This window comes from Kogia breviceps, chromosome 7, assembly GCF_026419965.1.
Source record: "Kogia breviceps isolate mKogBre1 chromosome 7, mKogBre1 haplotype 1, whole genome shotgun sequence".
Lineage (NCBI taxonomy): Eukaryota > Metazoa > Chordata > Mammalia > Artiodactyla > Physeteridae > Kogia > Kogia breviceps.
In genome coordinates, this window is record NC_081316.1 from 31,502,453 (window position 1) to 31,518,817 (window position 16,365).

General features: G+C 37.7%; 1 protein-coding gene across 1 annotated transcript in view; it reads left to right on the forward strand.

The window, feature by feature from the left end:
• The first annotated feature begins 210 nt into the window (after positions 1 to 210).
• SLC5A12 (solute carrier family 5 member 12) overlaps positions 211 to 16,365 on the forward strand; it is a 45,259-nt gene continuing 29,104 nt past the window's right edge. Inside the window, exons 1-6 of the mRNA XM_059070750.2 lie at positions 211 to 549; positions 7,303 to 7,368; positions 8,579 to 8,630; positions 11,271 to 11,338; positions 15,229 to 15,383; positions 15,504 to 15,644. Of these exons, the coding sequence (XP_058926733.1) occupies positions 211 to 549; positions 7,303 to 7,368; positions 8,579 to 8,630; positions 11,271 to 11,338; positions 15,229 to 15,383; positions 15,504 to 15,644 (821 nt within the window). The remainder of the gene's footprint in view (positions 550 to 7,302; positions 7,369 to 8,578; positions 8,631 to 11,270; positions 11,339 to 15,228; positions 15,384 to 15,503; positions 15,645 to 16,365) is intronic.

Here is a 16,365-nt window from a genome sequence, read left to right on the forward strand (position 1 = left end):
CAGATCCCTCTTTGTCGTCAACTTTTGAGATCTTCCCTGAGTACAACTTGGTTTCCAAAGTGCTACACAAGTGCCTCTGGTCATCATTCTCTTCACACAACCACAGTCTCCTCTCCTGGAAAAGCGTCTACTCTACTGAGCTTTGCTTTTGGAAAGAACTTCTCCCTGAGACCAGGTTGAGAGCAACTCTCTGGTGCCATACTTCTCAGCATGGAGGTGAAGAACTTTGAAGTTTGGGATTATGTAGTCTTCGCAGCCCTCTTTGTCATTTCCTCTGGAATTGGGGTGTTCTTTGCCATTAGGGAGAGAAAAAAGGCAACTTCGAGGGAGTTTCTGGTTGGGGGACGGCAAATGACCTTTGGCCCCGTGGCATTGTCTCTGACAGCCAGCTTTATGTCCGCTGTCACTGTCCTGGGGACCCCGGCCGAGGTCTACCGCTTTGGGGCATCCTTCATCATCTTCTTCATTGCGTATGCATTTGTGATCATCTTCACATCAGAGCTCTTTCTCCCTGTGTTCTACAGATCTGGCATCACCAGCACATATGAGGTAAGACAACTACTTCCTTCATCTTCACTTTGGGAGGTAGTCACTGTTTCCTCTCCACTTGAACATGTTTTGTTATTCTTGCTTTTTTTCTCTAGTGATACACATTGTCTTGATGATAACACATGATAGTTGAAAAACATTCACTTATTTTCAGGGCAATTATACATCATGGGAAAAAATATTGCAGTGTTATTAGGGAAAGCTTAAGCTTTGGATACAGAAACACTTGTATCCAAAGACATCTACAGACACCTACACCTTCCATCTGTAGAACAGAAATAACAAAGTCAAGCCCATGAGGCTACTTCAATGATTAAATGAGAACCTGTAGGTAAACATCTAATATACTGCCTAACTTGTAGGAGATTCTCAATGAAGGAAAGCTGATGTTATTACTTGTATTATTATTAACATCAGTATTCTGAAAAGCATGAAGAACGTTGTGTATTGTCACTTTTCAGCTAAGAAAACAGAGATACAGATAGATGACTTAGTCAAGATTGTACAGTGGATTGTACAGTTTTAGTAAAACAGTTCAGTTACTACATTAAACCAATTGCAAATATATAACTGAGGAGATTTGAGACAGTACAGATAGAGGACATATAAGCATTTCATTGAATTTAATTTACCTTTGCCCTTTACATATTTTTTAAATTGTAGTACCTTAATAAGAAGAAATTCAGATTGTGTAAAGTACATATTTGGGGACTGCCTCTTTCTTTATAAGAATTAGCAGTGTGGCATAGGGGTTAAAAGTATGACCTTTAAACTCAGGCTACTTGGCTTTGAATACTAGCTCTGCTGCTTAACTAGCTGTAAGACTTTGGGAAAATGACTTACTTCTCTGTACCTGTTTTTCACACATGTAAAATAAGAATAATAAAACTACCTATCTTAAAGAATGTCTGTGAGGAGTAAATGAGTTATTATATGCAAATACTTTCAACAGAGCCTGGAAAGTTGTAAATGCCATGGAAGAGTTTTATATTATTTATCATTATTGTTCTTCTTGTTGTTACAGTCCCCAAATTTCTACCAATCTCTGTATAGAAACTTGAATTTATGTTTATTTGTTCATCGTCCATTTTCTGCTAGCTAGCCATAGATATTCTTACCAGGGTATTTTAAAGTAGTAAAAACTGAAAGGGTAGAGTCTATTTCCCAACCTCTTGAATCTGGGATGGCCTTGTGACTTGCTTTGGCCAATAGCATGTGGCAGAAGTGATGTGTGAATTGGGAGCTTAAGTCTCATGAGGCTTATAGCTTCTGCCTTTGCCTTCTTGGAATGTTGTCCTGATATAGCTATGTCAGGAAGTGGGTATAGTTGTTCTAGCTTCTGGAGGATGAGTGAACAAGTAGAGAAGAACAAAAGCACACTGGCCAGCAGCCAACACCAGTCACCAGACATGTGAGTGATGCCATCTTGGATTTTCTCCCCCAGCTGACCTTCCCATTGATTGCAGCCCCATGGCAGTCCTGGAGAATCAAGTAGAGGAATCACCCAGCCAATCCTAAAAATTGTGAGCAATATTAAGTCCTTGGCTTTTAAGCCATTGAGTTTTGGGATTGGCAATAGCCAACTGATTTAAATGCTTTGATATACAGGGGGATTTCAAGACTAATCTATGCTATCTGTGCTACTTTGTCACTATCCTCTCCCGTGTCTAAGCATAAGGAACTGTTCTCACCCTCAAGTTATAAATTAGGCTCAGCTCATTTGCAATATCATACATTTTCATTATCTCCACTTAGACAGTTTATAATTGGTCTCATCACGTTGTCTCCACTTCACTTAGAGTTATTTTCTTCTTTCTCTTATCAAACATTAATAGATCCAGCATGTTATTATTTACCCTTAACACTACCTTGTGAGCTGATGTCTACCTGCTTTCTCATTTTTCTTGGACTTCTTAAACTAAATAGTTTCTGAACTACTTACTTCTCTCTAATCCAGACTTTTTCATTATAATGCCCAGGCTACTACTTCTTCCATAGTGTTTTCTAAGCATAGATTATACACTGTTTTTTTTCCTGTAAATTGCTTTCCTTTTAGTTCTCCTTTAAATTACATTTGTGGCATTTTAGTAATTATATTTAAAATTTGAGAAATTAGATGTGTAGGTATAAGATATCATTATTGAGTATTATTTCAGTATAGTAAATAAAGTGACAAAATATTTGTTGTAAAATGGATATTTGGAGTGTGATAGGGTCTAAACCAATGTTATGAGGCCTTTTTAGATCATTATAAGGATTGGTTATTACTCTCAGTGAGATGGGTCATTGCACTGTTTGGGCAGGAGAGTGCTGTAATATGATTTGCATTTTAAGAGTATTACTCTAGCTGTATGTTGAGGCTAATTATAAGGTTTTTACTGCTGAAGCAGGGGGCCTAGTTAGGAAGCTATTGCTGTAATCTAGGCAAGAATGATGGTATTAGCGTGGAGACAGTGAAGTGCAAGTGAAATTTAGAAATAGGGGGGAGGAGGTGCCAGGATTCTTTTATGAATTGCATGTGGGGAGTGAGACAGAAAGAGGAGTCAAGGATGGCTCCATGATACTTGAACCAACATGAAAAGTGGACTTATTTCCTGAGATGGAAAAAAGTGTGGCTATATCAGGTTTGGGGTTTTGAAAATAATCGAACATGATGGTAAATGTTACCTGTGCTATTTTTAAAAGCAAGCACAAAGCATGCAACTTTTCTGCTGAACTTCCATTTTTACTTTTGACTGTAGTTAAAGCTATACACTGATCCAGAATGACCATTGGATACGTGAGTGAGTGAATACAATCTTTCAGATGGAGAAATATGCAGTTCGAATAGTCTCTTATTTCATGGATGAGAGACCAGATGCTTAGATTACAGAGTGAGATAGTGGCAAAGCTCAAACTAGAATTTAAGGTGTCTTACTTCTGATCTAGTTCTTTTTTTTTTTTTCCATATATATTTTTCTTAATACTGTCTCTCTAGTTTGACTGAATTGACTGAATTTAGAGGAACTAAACTGAGATGTTAAAACCATTGACTTTTGCAGATTCCTATAGCAATTTTCTCACTACCTTTCCATTTTTCAGGAACAATTTCCCCTTTGCTTTCCTAGACTTCATATGCCAAAGAGTCCCAAAACCAATATCACATAGTTTGGGTTTTGTTACATTTCTCCACTTCTGATACCACATTTTATATCAGTTATCTATTGCTGTGTAACATACCATCCCAAAATAAATTTCTTAAACCAACAATTTTACCTGCTCACAATTTTGTGGATCAATAATCTGACCTAAGCTCAAGAGAGTCTAGTAAGACAGTAAGGTTCTTCTGGTCTTACGTGGGGCCATCTCTGTAACTGCCATCAGCTAGTGGGTCGGTTAGTGGCTCGTTGGTCTAGGGGAACTCAGATGGGACAGCTTATAGCATACTACACTTGGTCTCATCCTCTAGTAGGCTATCCTGGGCTCTTCATGTGATGGGAAAAGAATCCCCGTCAACCAGAAGACACATCTCATTACACAAGCAATTTTTCAGTCTCCACTTGAATCATTTTTGGTAGAAATATCACTGTCTTAAGTTGTGATCCCCCAGAAGCAAATCCTGAGACAAGGAGTTGAATGCAAGTCATTTGGGGGGAAATTATTTTATTAAGCATTGGTAAGTGGCAAGTAAGACATGGAAAAAAAGGAAGCCAATAGAAGATATGTTTCTGAGCAGGTTGTTATTGTGAGCAACTGAGGTTCTATCTCACTGGGGATTTCTGGGGGACAGTTCAGATCACATATCAGGGTTGGCCTCCTTGAAATGAAAATAACTGGGATTTTTTTGGTCTAACTTCCTTTTGTCATTGCCTGAAAGCCGATGATAACACCCCCAAGCACTTCTAGTCCACCCTGTGCAAGGGGTGAGATAAAGCACTCAAGCAGAAAATCACGGTACAGTTAGATGCTATCAACATGTACTGGGACAGAGAGTGCCAATAAGATCCAGGGGTCACACCCACAATGACTACTACAGTCACTAAGATCCCACTATATTCCTGTCCCTGCACTTGACGTCATGGTACACTATACCATTAGATCCTACAAATGCCAATTTTAGAAAGAGGTGGCCATCGTTTAGTGCAATAAACTAATCTTTCCAAGGACATGTGATTTGAACTCATTTTGCCTTCAGCTTAAAAGGTTTGCACTGTTTTTTTATCTTATGATAGCTGAGACTTTCAGTTCCTCTCTCAGTGACTTCCTTACTTCTTTAAAAATATTTTCCTCATACCTGGTGCCCTCAGTCACACATCCACTGGATTATTACCTGACTCACAGTGTACTGAATGTGTTGTCTGAAGAAAGATGGTCTGAAAATAAGGTGGTTCTTTCCTTGGGGGAAGGGTTGAGCAGTAAATTGGGAGAGTGTGAAACTGAGTGACAACTCTGTCAAGAGGAGTCTTTTCTAGGGTTTCAAAGAAGGTTCCACCTTAAGCCATCAATCAACACTTACTTATGTATCATTTTGAGGAAAAGGACACATCAGTAAACTCCTGGTTTAATCAAAATGATTTTTCTTAAATTAGATAAGAAAGAACTACTACCAATTAGAAATTACTACCAAGAACTACTACCAGGATATTAAGTCCTCAAGTCATTTGCTACTTTTAACATTTATTTTGTTCATTCAGTACATGTTTATCATGCACTGGAAGACAAATACTAGTGCCTTCTAGAATACTTGTTCAGGAATACCTTTCTTGACCTCCAACAGTAAATGAGATCCATCTGTTTAGTGCGTTCACAGCTCCCTGTAGCTTTTCTTTTAGTACATACCATCACTGTAACTTTACTTTAGTATAAATTTGTTAATGGTCTCCTCTAATCTGTAAAATCCTTTGTGACATGAACTATATAATATTTGCTATCATTGTATATCAGAATGCCATATAGAGGGCAAGTAATAAATACTTGTTAAATGAATGAATACATGAAAGATGAAGATAAAATGAATAAAATAAGACCCTGTTTACATGTACCAGGGACAGTAAGTGTGGTAGGCTGAAAAATGCATCCCCCTCCCTCTAAAAATCATAATAAATGTTCTAATCCCAGGAACCTGTGACTGTTACCTTATATGGTTTAGAAAAAGAGATCTTTGCAAAGTTGATTAAATTAAGGATCTTGAGACGGAGAGATTATCCTGGTTTAACCAGGTAGGTCTTAAGTACGATCACGTTTATATGAGGGAGGCAGAAAGAGATTTGACAGACAGAAGAAAAGGCAGTGTGACCAAAGAGGCAGAGATTAGAGTGATAAAGCTAAAAGCTAAAGGGCTGCCTGCAGCCACCAAAAACTCCAAAGAAGCAAGAAACAAATTCTTCCCTAAGACCTCCAGAGGGAGCAGAGCCCTGCCAACACTTTGATTTTGGCCCAGTGAAATTGATTTTGAACTCCTGGCTTCCAGAACTGTAAGAGAACACATTTCTGTTGCGTTAAGCCACCAAATTTGTGATACTTTGTTACAGTAGCCATAGGAAACAAATACAGTAAGATATGTGAATCCAACACTAAAATACAAGGCAGCAGATGATCAAGTGTTATGACATATGAAAGAAGTTTAATATAGTTGCCCTAAATGCTCAGAGGAGAAAGTATAGTAGGAATAGAAATGGCAATTGAGCTATCCTTTTTTTTTTTTTAACATCTTTATTGGAGTACAGTTGCTTTACAATGGTGTGTTAGTTTCTGCTTTATAACAAAGTGAATCAGCTATACATATACATATGTTCCCATATCTCTTCCCTCTTGCATCTCCCTCCTTCCCACCCTCCCTATCCCACCCCTCTAGGTGGTCACAAATCACCGAGCTGATCTCCCTGTGCTTTGCAGCTGCTTCCCACTAGCTATCTATTTTATGTTTGGTAGTGTATATATGTCCATGCCACTCTCTCACTTTGTCACAGCTTACCCTTCCCCCTCCCCATATCCTCAAGTCCATTCTCTAAGAATTGGTGAATTTGGAGAGAGAGAGGCTCTCTCACACTGAAAATCTGCCTACACAAAGGACAAATCTGCAGAGTACAAAGCATGCTGATTGAATAATACATAATGATTTTATGTGGAGAATAAATCATGTGAAGGTTAGTGTTGTGAGCTAAGACAGGAAGGGTGTGGATCAGACAGTAGACGGTTTAGAATGTCAAGCATGGGATGTGCATTTTGTTTTGTCAATGATAGAGAATCACTGGAACGTTTGAGGAAATGCATGACATGACCAGAGTTCTGCTTTAGGAGAATCAATGCAGCAGGTGTGTGGTTGGTGGAATGAGTGGGCAAGGCTTGGAATTAGAGGGCTCAGTTAAGGGGCTACTGCATTGATCTGGGAAAGAGGAAAGGAAGGCCTGAGATGAATCTGGGGACAGTGGGGATATAAAAGGAAATAATAGCTTTAGCATATCCACTAGGAAGAGCCCTAGATAATGAGCCAGAAAATCTGGTTTTTATTGAAGCAATAACAATTTAAAAATAAAAAAACATTTATCTTCTCTGACTATCAAGGGAAGCTTGAGCAAAAATTGAGTTTTACTATATCTCTGACTTTAAATAATCCAAATTTGTTTCCCTTTCTCCCAAGTACAGATAGAGTAAAATCATGTTATAAACTAAGCACTAAACTCAGAGAAATACCAAGAAAACAGAAAACCTTCTTAGCAGCCCTTACATAAATCTTGCTGATTCTTTGCATGTCCTTCTCTCTCTTCTTTCTAGTACTTACAACTACGATTCAACAAACCAGTTCGCTATGCAGCCACAGCCATCTACATTTTGCAGACGGTAAGGGGTAAAGGTTGCTGCAGAGGTGGATTGGGGAGTTACAAGTATGGGTTTGTTTATTTCAGGGGGCAACTAACACAATTAAAAGAAAGATTCAACACTAGGAAGAAACTACTTTCTTCTAAGGATAGCACTTTCAAGACAAGTGATTATATCAAGGTACTTCCACATTTCATAGACCCCATATATCTGTACAAAAAATGACAAACATATATATATATAAAATAAACCACCAAGGGAAAAAAAGCTTTTTCTTAAATTTATTTTGAACTCTTATTTAACCTGTTCAAGTTGCTTTTGATATGAAATGATCTGGTAACTAATTCTGTTTTGTTTTGTTTTTTACTAGTAAACTATGTTGAACCAGAAATACCCGTTTTGCTGAAAATCTGTTTAAGACTATACTCTCAAATCAATATTCCCACATTCCCCTTTTGGACTCCTCTCCTGGGTTCTAGGGCGCCCTCTTGCTGCCCCACACTTGCCTGTGGGACACCCTCAATGCATTTCCCGTGACTCACCAAGAACTTTCTGCTAGAAGATAACTACCTTCTCTTTTCTTAATCAAAATTCCCACTCACTGACTGAAGGATTTAAGAACAAAAAAAGGAGGGAAACACTGCTCCTTGACCATAGATATTTGCCTTTTAAAACCCCGCATGGATCTCTAAATGGTGAAATTTCATTTAAAACTAAATGGGACTCCACCCACTTCCATCGGTGTAGTGGCTGCAGGTCTGGGACCTCGAAGATATACCCCCTATGAAGATCACCCAAGTTGGTAGTTTTCCCTGCATGGTGCTCTAATCACAGATTATTTCCAGCGCCACTCTAAAATTTATATTTCAAATTGCTAAAATGTGTTTGTGTCATGGTGGTATGTGTATGATGGGGTAGTGGATGGGTGAATCAAAAACTTAACTTGAGCCCTATTTTCATATCCTTCAGAAATATACCAGATCTAGCCATAAAATCTCAACATATGCAGCCATCTTAAAAGTCCAACACTCTTCCTCCATCTCATGCTTATTATCCCTTCTGCAAATTAGTTACAGTAGCCAAGGATTTCAAAACAAGAGTGCATGGGATTGAAGTGTTTGATGAAGAAGTTTAAGGAAATGTAGCTCCAAGGTCATAAGGAATTTCTTAGGCAGGCTTCCTTTCTGTGTCACTTTTCTCACTGTTCACTTGATTCTTGTCTCTCCACCAGATTCTCTATACAGGAGTGGTGGTGTATGCCCCTGCTCTGGCCCTCAATCAAGGTGAGCTAGTGACACTCTCTTGTACCGTCCACCATTTTTATACATGCCTTGTCACCTTGAGAAATATACACACAACATCTTGTTGAGGAGACATTCCTGTGGTTAGGGTGCTTGAATTACTGTAGTTGTCACAACATAAAGCTCTATAAACTGAACACTGAAAATAATGCAAATAACTAGTTACTTGATTTTATCCACATGGTTCCAAACACCCAATTTGATTATTTGTTTTCTAATCACTGAAGTTATGGCAATTCTTTTTGAAGTATGGTTGATTTACAGTATGTTTTGTTAGATTGTACATCAAAGTTATTCAGTTGTTTATATATTTTTCCAAATTATTTTCCATTATAAGTTATTACAAGATATTGAATATAGTTCCTTGTGCTATACAGTAAATCTTTGTTGTTTATCTTTTTTTTTCTATTGGAGTATAGTTGCTTTACAATGTTGTGTTAGTTTCTGCTGTACAATGAACTGAATCAGCAATAAGTATACATATATCCCCTCCCTGTTGGACCTCCCTCCCATCCTCCCCCCAATCCCACCTCTCTAGGTCATCACAGAGCACTGAGCTGAGCTCCCTGTGCTATACAGCAGGTTCCCACTAGCTGCCTATTCTACACATGGTAGTGTATGTATGTCAATCCTAATCTCCCAATTCATTCCACCCTCCCCTTCCCCACCCCCATGTTCACATGTCTGTTCTCTACATCTGCGTCTCTATTCCTGCCTTGCAAATAGGTTCATCTGTACCATTTTTCTAGATTCCACATATATGTGTTAATATACAATATTTGTTTTTCTCTTTCTGATTTACTTAACTCTGTATGAAAGACTCTAGGTCCATCCACATCTCTACAAATGACCCAATTTCATTCTTTTTTATGGCTGAGTAATATTCCATTGTGTATATGTACCACATCTTCTTTATCCATTTGTCTGTCATTGGATATTCAGGTTGTTTCCACGTCCTGGCTATTGTAAATCGTGCTGAACTGAACACTGGGATACATGTGTCTTTTTTTTTTTAAATTTTATTTATTTATTTTTTGTACAGCAGTTTCTTATTAGTTATCTATTTTATACATATTAGTATATACATGTCAATCCCAATCTCCCAATTCATCCCACCACTGCCACCCCCATCCCCACTCTCCCCCCTTAGTATCCATACATTTGTTCTCTACATCTGTGTCTCTATTTCTGCCTTGCAAACCGATTCATCTGTACTTTTCTTCTAGATTCCAAATATATGCGCTAACCTACGATATTTGTTTTTCTCTTTCTGACTTACTTCACTCTGTATGACAGTCTCTAGGTCCATCCACGTCTCTACAAATGACCCAATTTCATTCCTTTCTATGGCTGAGTAATATTCCATTGTGTATGTGTACCACATCTTCTTTAACCATTCATCTGTCTATGGGCATTTAGGTTTCTTCCATGACCTGGCTATTGCAAATAGTGCTGCAATGAACATTGGGGTGCATGTGTCTTTTTGAATTATGATTTTCTCAGGGTATATGCCCAGTAGCAGGATTGCTGGGTCATATGGTAATTCTATTTTTAGTTTTTTAAGGAACCTCCATACTGTTCTCCATAGTGGTTGTATCAATTTACATTCCCACCAACAGTGCAAGAGGGTTTCCCTTTCTCCACACCCTCTCCAGCATTTTTTTTTTTCTGGCGGTACACAGGCCTCTCACTGTTGTGGCCTCTCCCGTTGCGGAGCACAGGCTCCAGACGCGCAGGCTCAGCGGCCATGGCTCACGGGCCCAGCCGCTCCGCAGCATATGGGATCTTCCCGAACCGGGGCATGAACCCGCGTCCCCTGCATCGGCAGGCGGACTCTCAACCACCGCACCATCAGGGAAGCCCTCCAGCATTTATTTTTGTAGATTTTTTCATGATGGCCATTCTGACCAGTGTGAGGTACGTATAGTAGTGTGTTTCAGTAATCCCATACTACTAACTTATCCCTACTCCTTCCCCTTCCCCTTTGGTAACCATAAGTTTGACAATTTTGTATGGTATATACACAACCACTAAATAAGGTCATCTATAATATATGGTCCTTTCTCAGTAATCTCATGAAGTAGATACTCTGAATACATGAGTAAAATGTGCTTGTAGTAATTATTTTAAGATTTATACTTGACCCCTTTGAAAGAATAGAATCCTAGGGGAAAAAAAGGAAAGAAGAAACAAAAGTGAAAGAAATTTGATAATAATACCTGTAATATTAGAAGTCCTCAGTATTCAATTTAATTGTGCTATGTGCTTATAATGAGAAATATGTATTCATGGTCAATGTTTAGTTGGTTTCAAAGTACTCAGACTAACTTTGTTAAGAAAAACAAACAAACAAACAATTGGTGCAGAGATTGGAAGTTCCCGAATCTTAAGAGGAATAATTTGACTTTTAAAATTACATGAAAATTATGGACTGGGTTGAGATATAATAATGTAATACAATAATCTTTATCAGAGGTGAGAAAATTTAATGAGACAACTCTAATTTGATTTCCATTTGCGCACAAAGAACACAGACAAAAATATTGTGACTTTTTCCTCATAAAGTTTGTTCTTTTACTTTCCTTAGAGAAACTTCTTTCAATATGTTTTCTCCTTTCATAGTGACTGGATTTGATCTCTGGGGCTCTGTGTTTGCAACAGGAATTGTTTGCACCTTCTACTGTACCCTGGTATGTATCTAGCTGTGAAAAAGTATTTAGCACTATATCCTAATATAGGATAAGGGCTAATTTCCAACAACAGGGCATCTAAGTATAGCAGAAATTTCTATTCCACAATTAAATAGAAATATGCTGGCTTATCTGTCACAGTTTCCAAAGAAAGCTGTCATTGTTTTGTTTAAAATTCTTTTCAGTACCAACCATTAATAGAATTTGGGCTCTGGGCTCATTTGAGAAAGCCATGGCTAAGAGAAGATTTAATGACAGAAATATCTCCATGTTTGGAGGGTAGGTGACCATATGCAACTACTGAGAAATAAAAAAATGTGCTCATTAACAGTGGTTATAAACCATAGGTAGCATTTATACTTCACTGTCTACTGGTTGAGGAATACAAAATGCATGAATGAACGATCAAGGATGGCTGGTATTTTGTAAACTTGAGGATTCCACAACTTGTTTTTGTCTCTTATAGATGGATAAGTTTGGATTACATTTAACATTTGGTCTTACACATGGTCAGTTTTAACCAAGGAACCTAGGTGGTATTGACAATTATATTTATATAATTGTTAGAATCGGTTTAATTCAACAAACATTCATTGAGCACCTATTATTTGCCATGCCCTGCAATAGAAATCTTTATTCTTCTGAGTCATTGGTACCATATATGGAAGCTTTAAGTAACCAGTTAAGAATATGGCAATGGTCCCCACATAGTTGGATTCTCCTCCCTCCTTTACAAAGAAAAATGAAGTAATTGATATATTATCATATAGCACCATCCATGTATTTTGGCCTTGTGTGCATATCACTTACTCTTTTAACATATATCATGATAACATACAATTTAAAAATGCTCTTATCTCTCTTTTCTTTTACTTGCAAATCCCACCATTTCTTTGCACTACAGTTTTATCTTATTTTTTTTCCAATTCCATTCTCACTACCATAATTCTATTCCAGACATACTCCTCCTACCTAAATTAAAAATAGTCTCCTATTCCTTACAAGCCTGGCTGTATATGACAGATTAGTGGCTCTGTAGTAACTGCCCATAGGAGGATAACTAGATCCATTGCTTAGCAACAGTAATGGAAGCCAGAAACAGTGGAATAATATCTTCAAAGCACTGAAGGAAAACAATCGTCAGTTATAATTGTGTATTTAGCAAAACTATCTTTCAGAAACTGACTGTCAGGAACTGAGAGAAATTACCTCTAACATATCTTCCTCTGAGGAAAACCTAGAGGAAATACCGCGGGAAGAAGGAAAATTATCCAGTTTTTGATGGAAGAAGTAATGATAAGAAAATAAAATAGTAAACCTTTAGTAAGTCTAGTCAAACAGTTTCCAGTGCTTAATGAAAACTACAATAATTTTATAGTATGGTATAATTTATATAGTATCTAATAATATAGTTTATAATATTATAAATATAATAATAATGATTACTATTATATGTAATTTTGCGATTAAGAAAAAGTAACTTTCATTTGGACATCAATAGCATGTAAATCAGGAAGAGAGTAATTAGACTTAAAGGTTTTTTAATCCTTGAATTGTTGGGGATTAAGACATTTTTAAAGTTTAGACTCTAAATGAAAAATTCATGGCAAAATTTCAAGGGGACTCATTTAAATAAAACAGAGTAGAAAAAGGGAATTAAAACAAAGCAAAACAAAACTGCAATTGATTTAAGCAAGAGAAGAAAAAAATACAGAAAAAGTAGTACAAATAGAAACCAAAAAGATGTCAGAAACAAGTCTGCATACTTTAATAATCACAATAAACAAAAATAAGCTAAATGTACTACCTCTTAATTGATTTCAGTGTTTCCCTCCATCCTGCATGCCTCTGTTAACTTAATCTTCTTAAAACATCCAACTCTTCATGCCACTGACCTAATTCTCTCCTTGCTTCACATTGTTCACAGGTTAAAGTGTAAGCTTCTTAACGTAGTGTTGGAAATCTTTCAGTCTGTGAGTCAATCCACCCATCTAACCTCTTCTCAACATGCCTGTTTCATCTGCTATCTCTTGCTGGGCCACAGGCTGCAATGTCTCACCAAACTGGTGGCTCATTTATCTAACACTTTTGCTCATAGAGCAGTTTCTTTACTCTGTTAATCCTGTGGATGTGTAGCCTAGCTAAGATAACCAGTGGAAGAGATTAAAAAAAAAAAAAAAAAAAGAAAGAAGTGATTCCTGCCATCCAAGACTTTGCAATCTAGGGAGGTAAACAGTGGAACCAAAACAACAGACTGATTAAAATACCTAAGTGACACTCAAGGCACAGTCAGGATTGTAGATGAGTGGTGTGTGAGCGTGTGTGTCTCTTGCTGTATGAAGGAATCATAGAATCAGAGAAGTTTTCATGGTAGCTGTAGTAATCTGCCTTTTGAAGCACATTTGTTAAAGTGGTGATGAAGTGGTTTGTTCACTTGCCCCAGGTCTAGCTCAAGTTCAGGTTTATGCATATAACCCAGTCCAAGTAGTCTCTGAAAACTGAGGTCTTTGATATTTGGTCTTCATATCACTAAAATCCGATATTGTGATTTGAGTTTAGAAGTCTTAATGTCTTTAAAGAAAATCAAAATACCACTCTTGGAAGGTGGAAGTAAGAGATTGAATATTTCTCAAATTGGAAATTGAACAGAATATAGAAACACAATGCATGTGGAAGGGACTTTTATGTCTATTTTTAAATTGCATTTTAATTTTTAACTACATGAGAAATGATGAGACAAATCCAGTGTCTTCTTTCTTCTCAAGATAAAGATGAAGCCTGTCATCTTTTCACAGAAGTTCTTGACACTCTGGGGGAGTAACTGGGGATAATTCTATTTTTCAATGTTAAAAATACCACATCCTTTCATTCACATAGTGCTTATTCATTTTCAAAGTACTTGTAAAATATATCACTTCATTTACTCTTTCCTAATTTGCTCATGGCACCTTTGCCATGTTCCTAAGGGATTCTCCAGCAGCCTCTTTCTTTCCTCCTTTCTTCTTGCTCACATAGTCCCAACTAGAATTGCACATTGGAATCACCTGGGGAGCTGTAAAAACACTTAGAACTGGCTCCCAGCCCAGACCTCAATTTATTCAGAATTCCTGGGGATGGGTTTTTTGGTTTGGTTTTTTTGTTTGTTTGTTTTCAAATTCCCCAAGTGACTCTAAAAAGGATCCAGGTTTGATAACCGCTGCTCTAACCTATTGCCGAATCACCGTCTCCTGAGGTCTACTGTTAGATTCACCCTCCTGGCACTCTGGTTTGCTCACCTCATTATTTGACCATCCTCTAGCTCTTAAAACAGCATTCTCCATGAGTGTCTGGAATCTATCATTCCTTCCTAGTTCTTTTCTTCTTTTTCAGTAGCCTACCATCTCAGTTTCCCCAAATTTATTCACTGCACTAAATTTACAAAAAAAAAAAATCTCAAGTTGTACAAGCCAGACCCAGGTGATCATCCTCAATATACCTGGCACATAAAAGGTGCTCAGTGATGAAAGAGAGAGAGAGAAAGAAAGAAAGGAAGAAAGAAAGAAAGAAAGAAAGAAAGAAAGAAAGAAAGAAAGAAAGAAAGAAAGAAAGAAAGAAAGAAAGAAAGAAAGAAAGAAAGAAAGAAAGGAAAGAAAGAAAGAAGAAAGAAGGAAAGAAAGAAAAAAGAAAGAGAGAAAGAGAGGGATGGAGGGAGGGAGGGAGGAAAGAAGGGAGGGAGGAAGGGAAGGAGGTAGAAAGAGGGAGAGATTGAGAAAGAAGGAGGGAGGGAGGGAGAGAAGGGGGAAGAAAGGGAGAAAAGGGAGAAAGAAAGATGCATTAGCAGAGAGGCTGTGCAGAAATGGAAGAGTTGAGGCTTCATTTTTAAGAACTCACATCCATTCTCTTAATTTCAGGGAGGATTAAAAGCAGTGGTGTGGACCGATGCATTTCAGATGGTTGTCATGACTGTGGGCTTCTTAACAGTTCTCATTCGAGGATCAGCCGATGCTGGTGGATTACACAATGTATTAGAGCAGTCAGCAAATGGATCTCGACTAAATATATTTGAGTATGTCCAATGCTACTTTTTCTTGTTTTATAAAGATTTAACCATATGACCTCATCACCTAAAATAATATTTGGGCATCAAAGGAATGTATTTGTTCACTCACTTCTCTCTGCCTCATAGCTTTGATGTAGATCCTCTCAGGAGGCACACTTTTTGGACAATCTCGGTGGGAGGAACTTTTACATGGCTTGGAATCTATGGAGTTAATCAGTCGACCATCCAGCGATGCATCTCTTGCAAAACAGAAAAACATGCCAAGCTGTGAGTTATTAATGAACATTTCAATATTTTTTCCTCTGCCCTTTATATGCTTCAAATGTGTTTGTGTGAGAGTATAAAAGAGAGAAAGAAACAAAGATTCATTTAACCCTTTCAACAATTTTTTGAGGCAGGCGTTACTATTCCCTTCTCCACAAGGAAGTGGCAGTGCTGGGATTTGAACTTAGATCTTTCTGTCTGCCTTTGCTCACCGTCATTTGCTGCTTTCATTTACTGAGAAATTACTGGGTTAAATTAGGTGCTGTGGGAAGCAATGCAGAAATAGGAGCACATATTTCTCACTTACAGTTTCTGTGATGAGATGGTCCTCATCACTATTTCCATCCAGCATGTGGTCTCTTCAATTACTATTTTTATTTTGATGGATGTACTGTAAAAGTTTCCAAGGAGAGGTTAAAAGAAGAAAACCCAAGGTAATGAAGCAAGTCATAACGGGGCTGCAGCTGCTCCAACTCCTACCCGGATAGCCAGTCACCAGTTTTACCAGATCTGCTTACTCTGAAGGAGTCCACAGAGTCACAACTTAAGGCTTTTTAAAACCATGCAATTCCTCCCACCTCCTAGAATGGAGACCAAAGGAAGTTATGCACTTTTTTTTTTTTTTTTTTTTTTTTGTAAAACTGGCAGAAATAAGCTAGAATTTCATTGAAAATAGGCATTTCATCCTCATTGCTGCTACCCAAGTTTCCAGCCTCTGCAGACT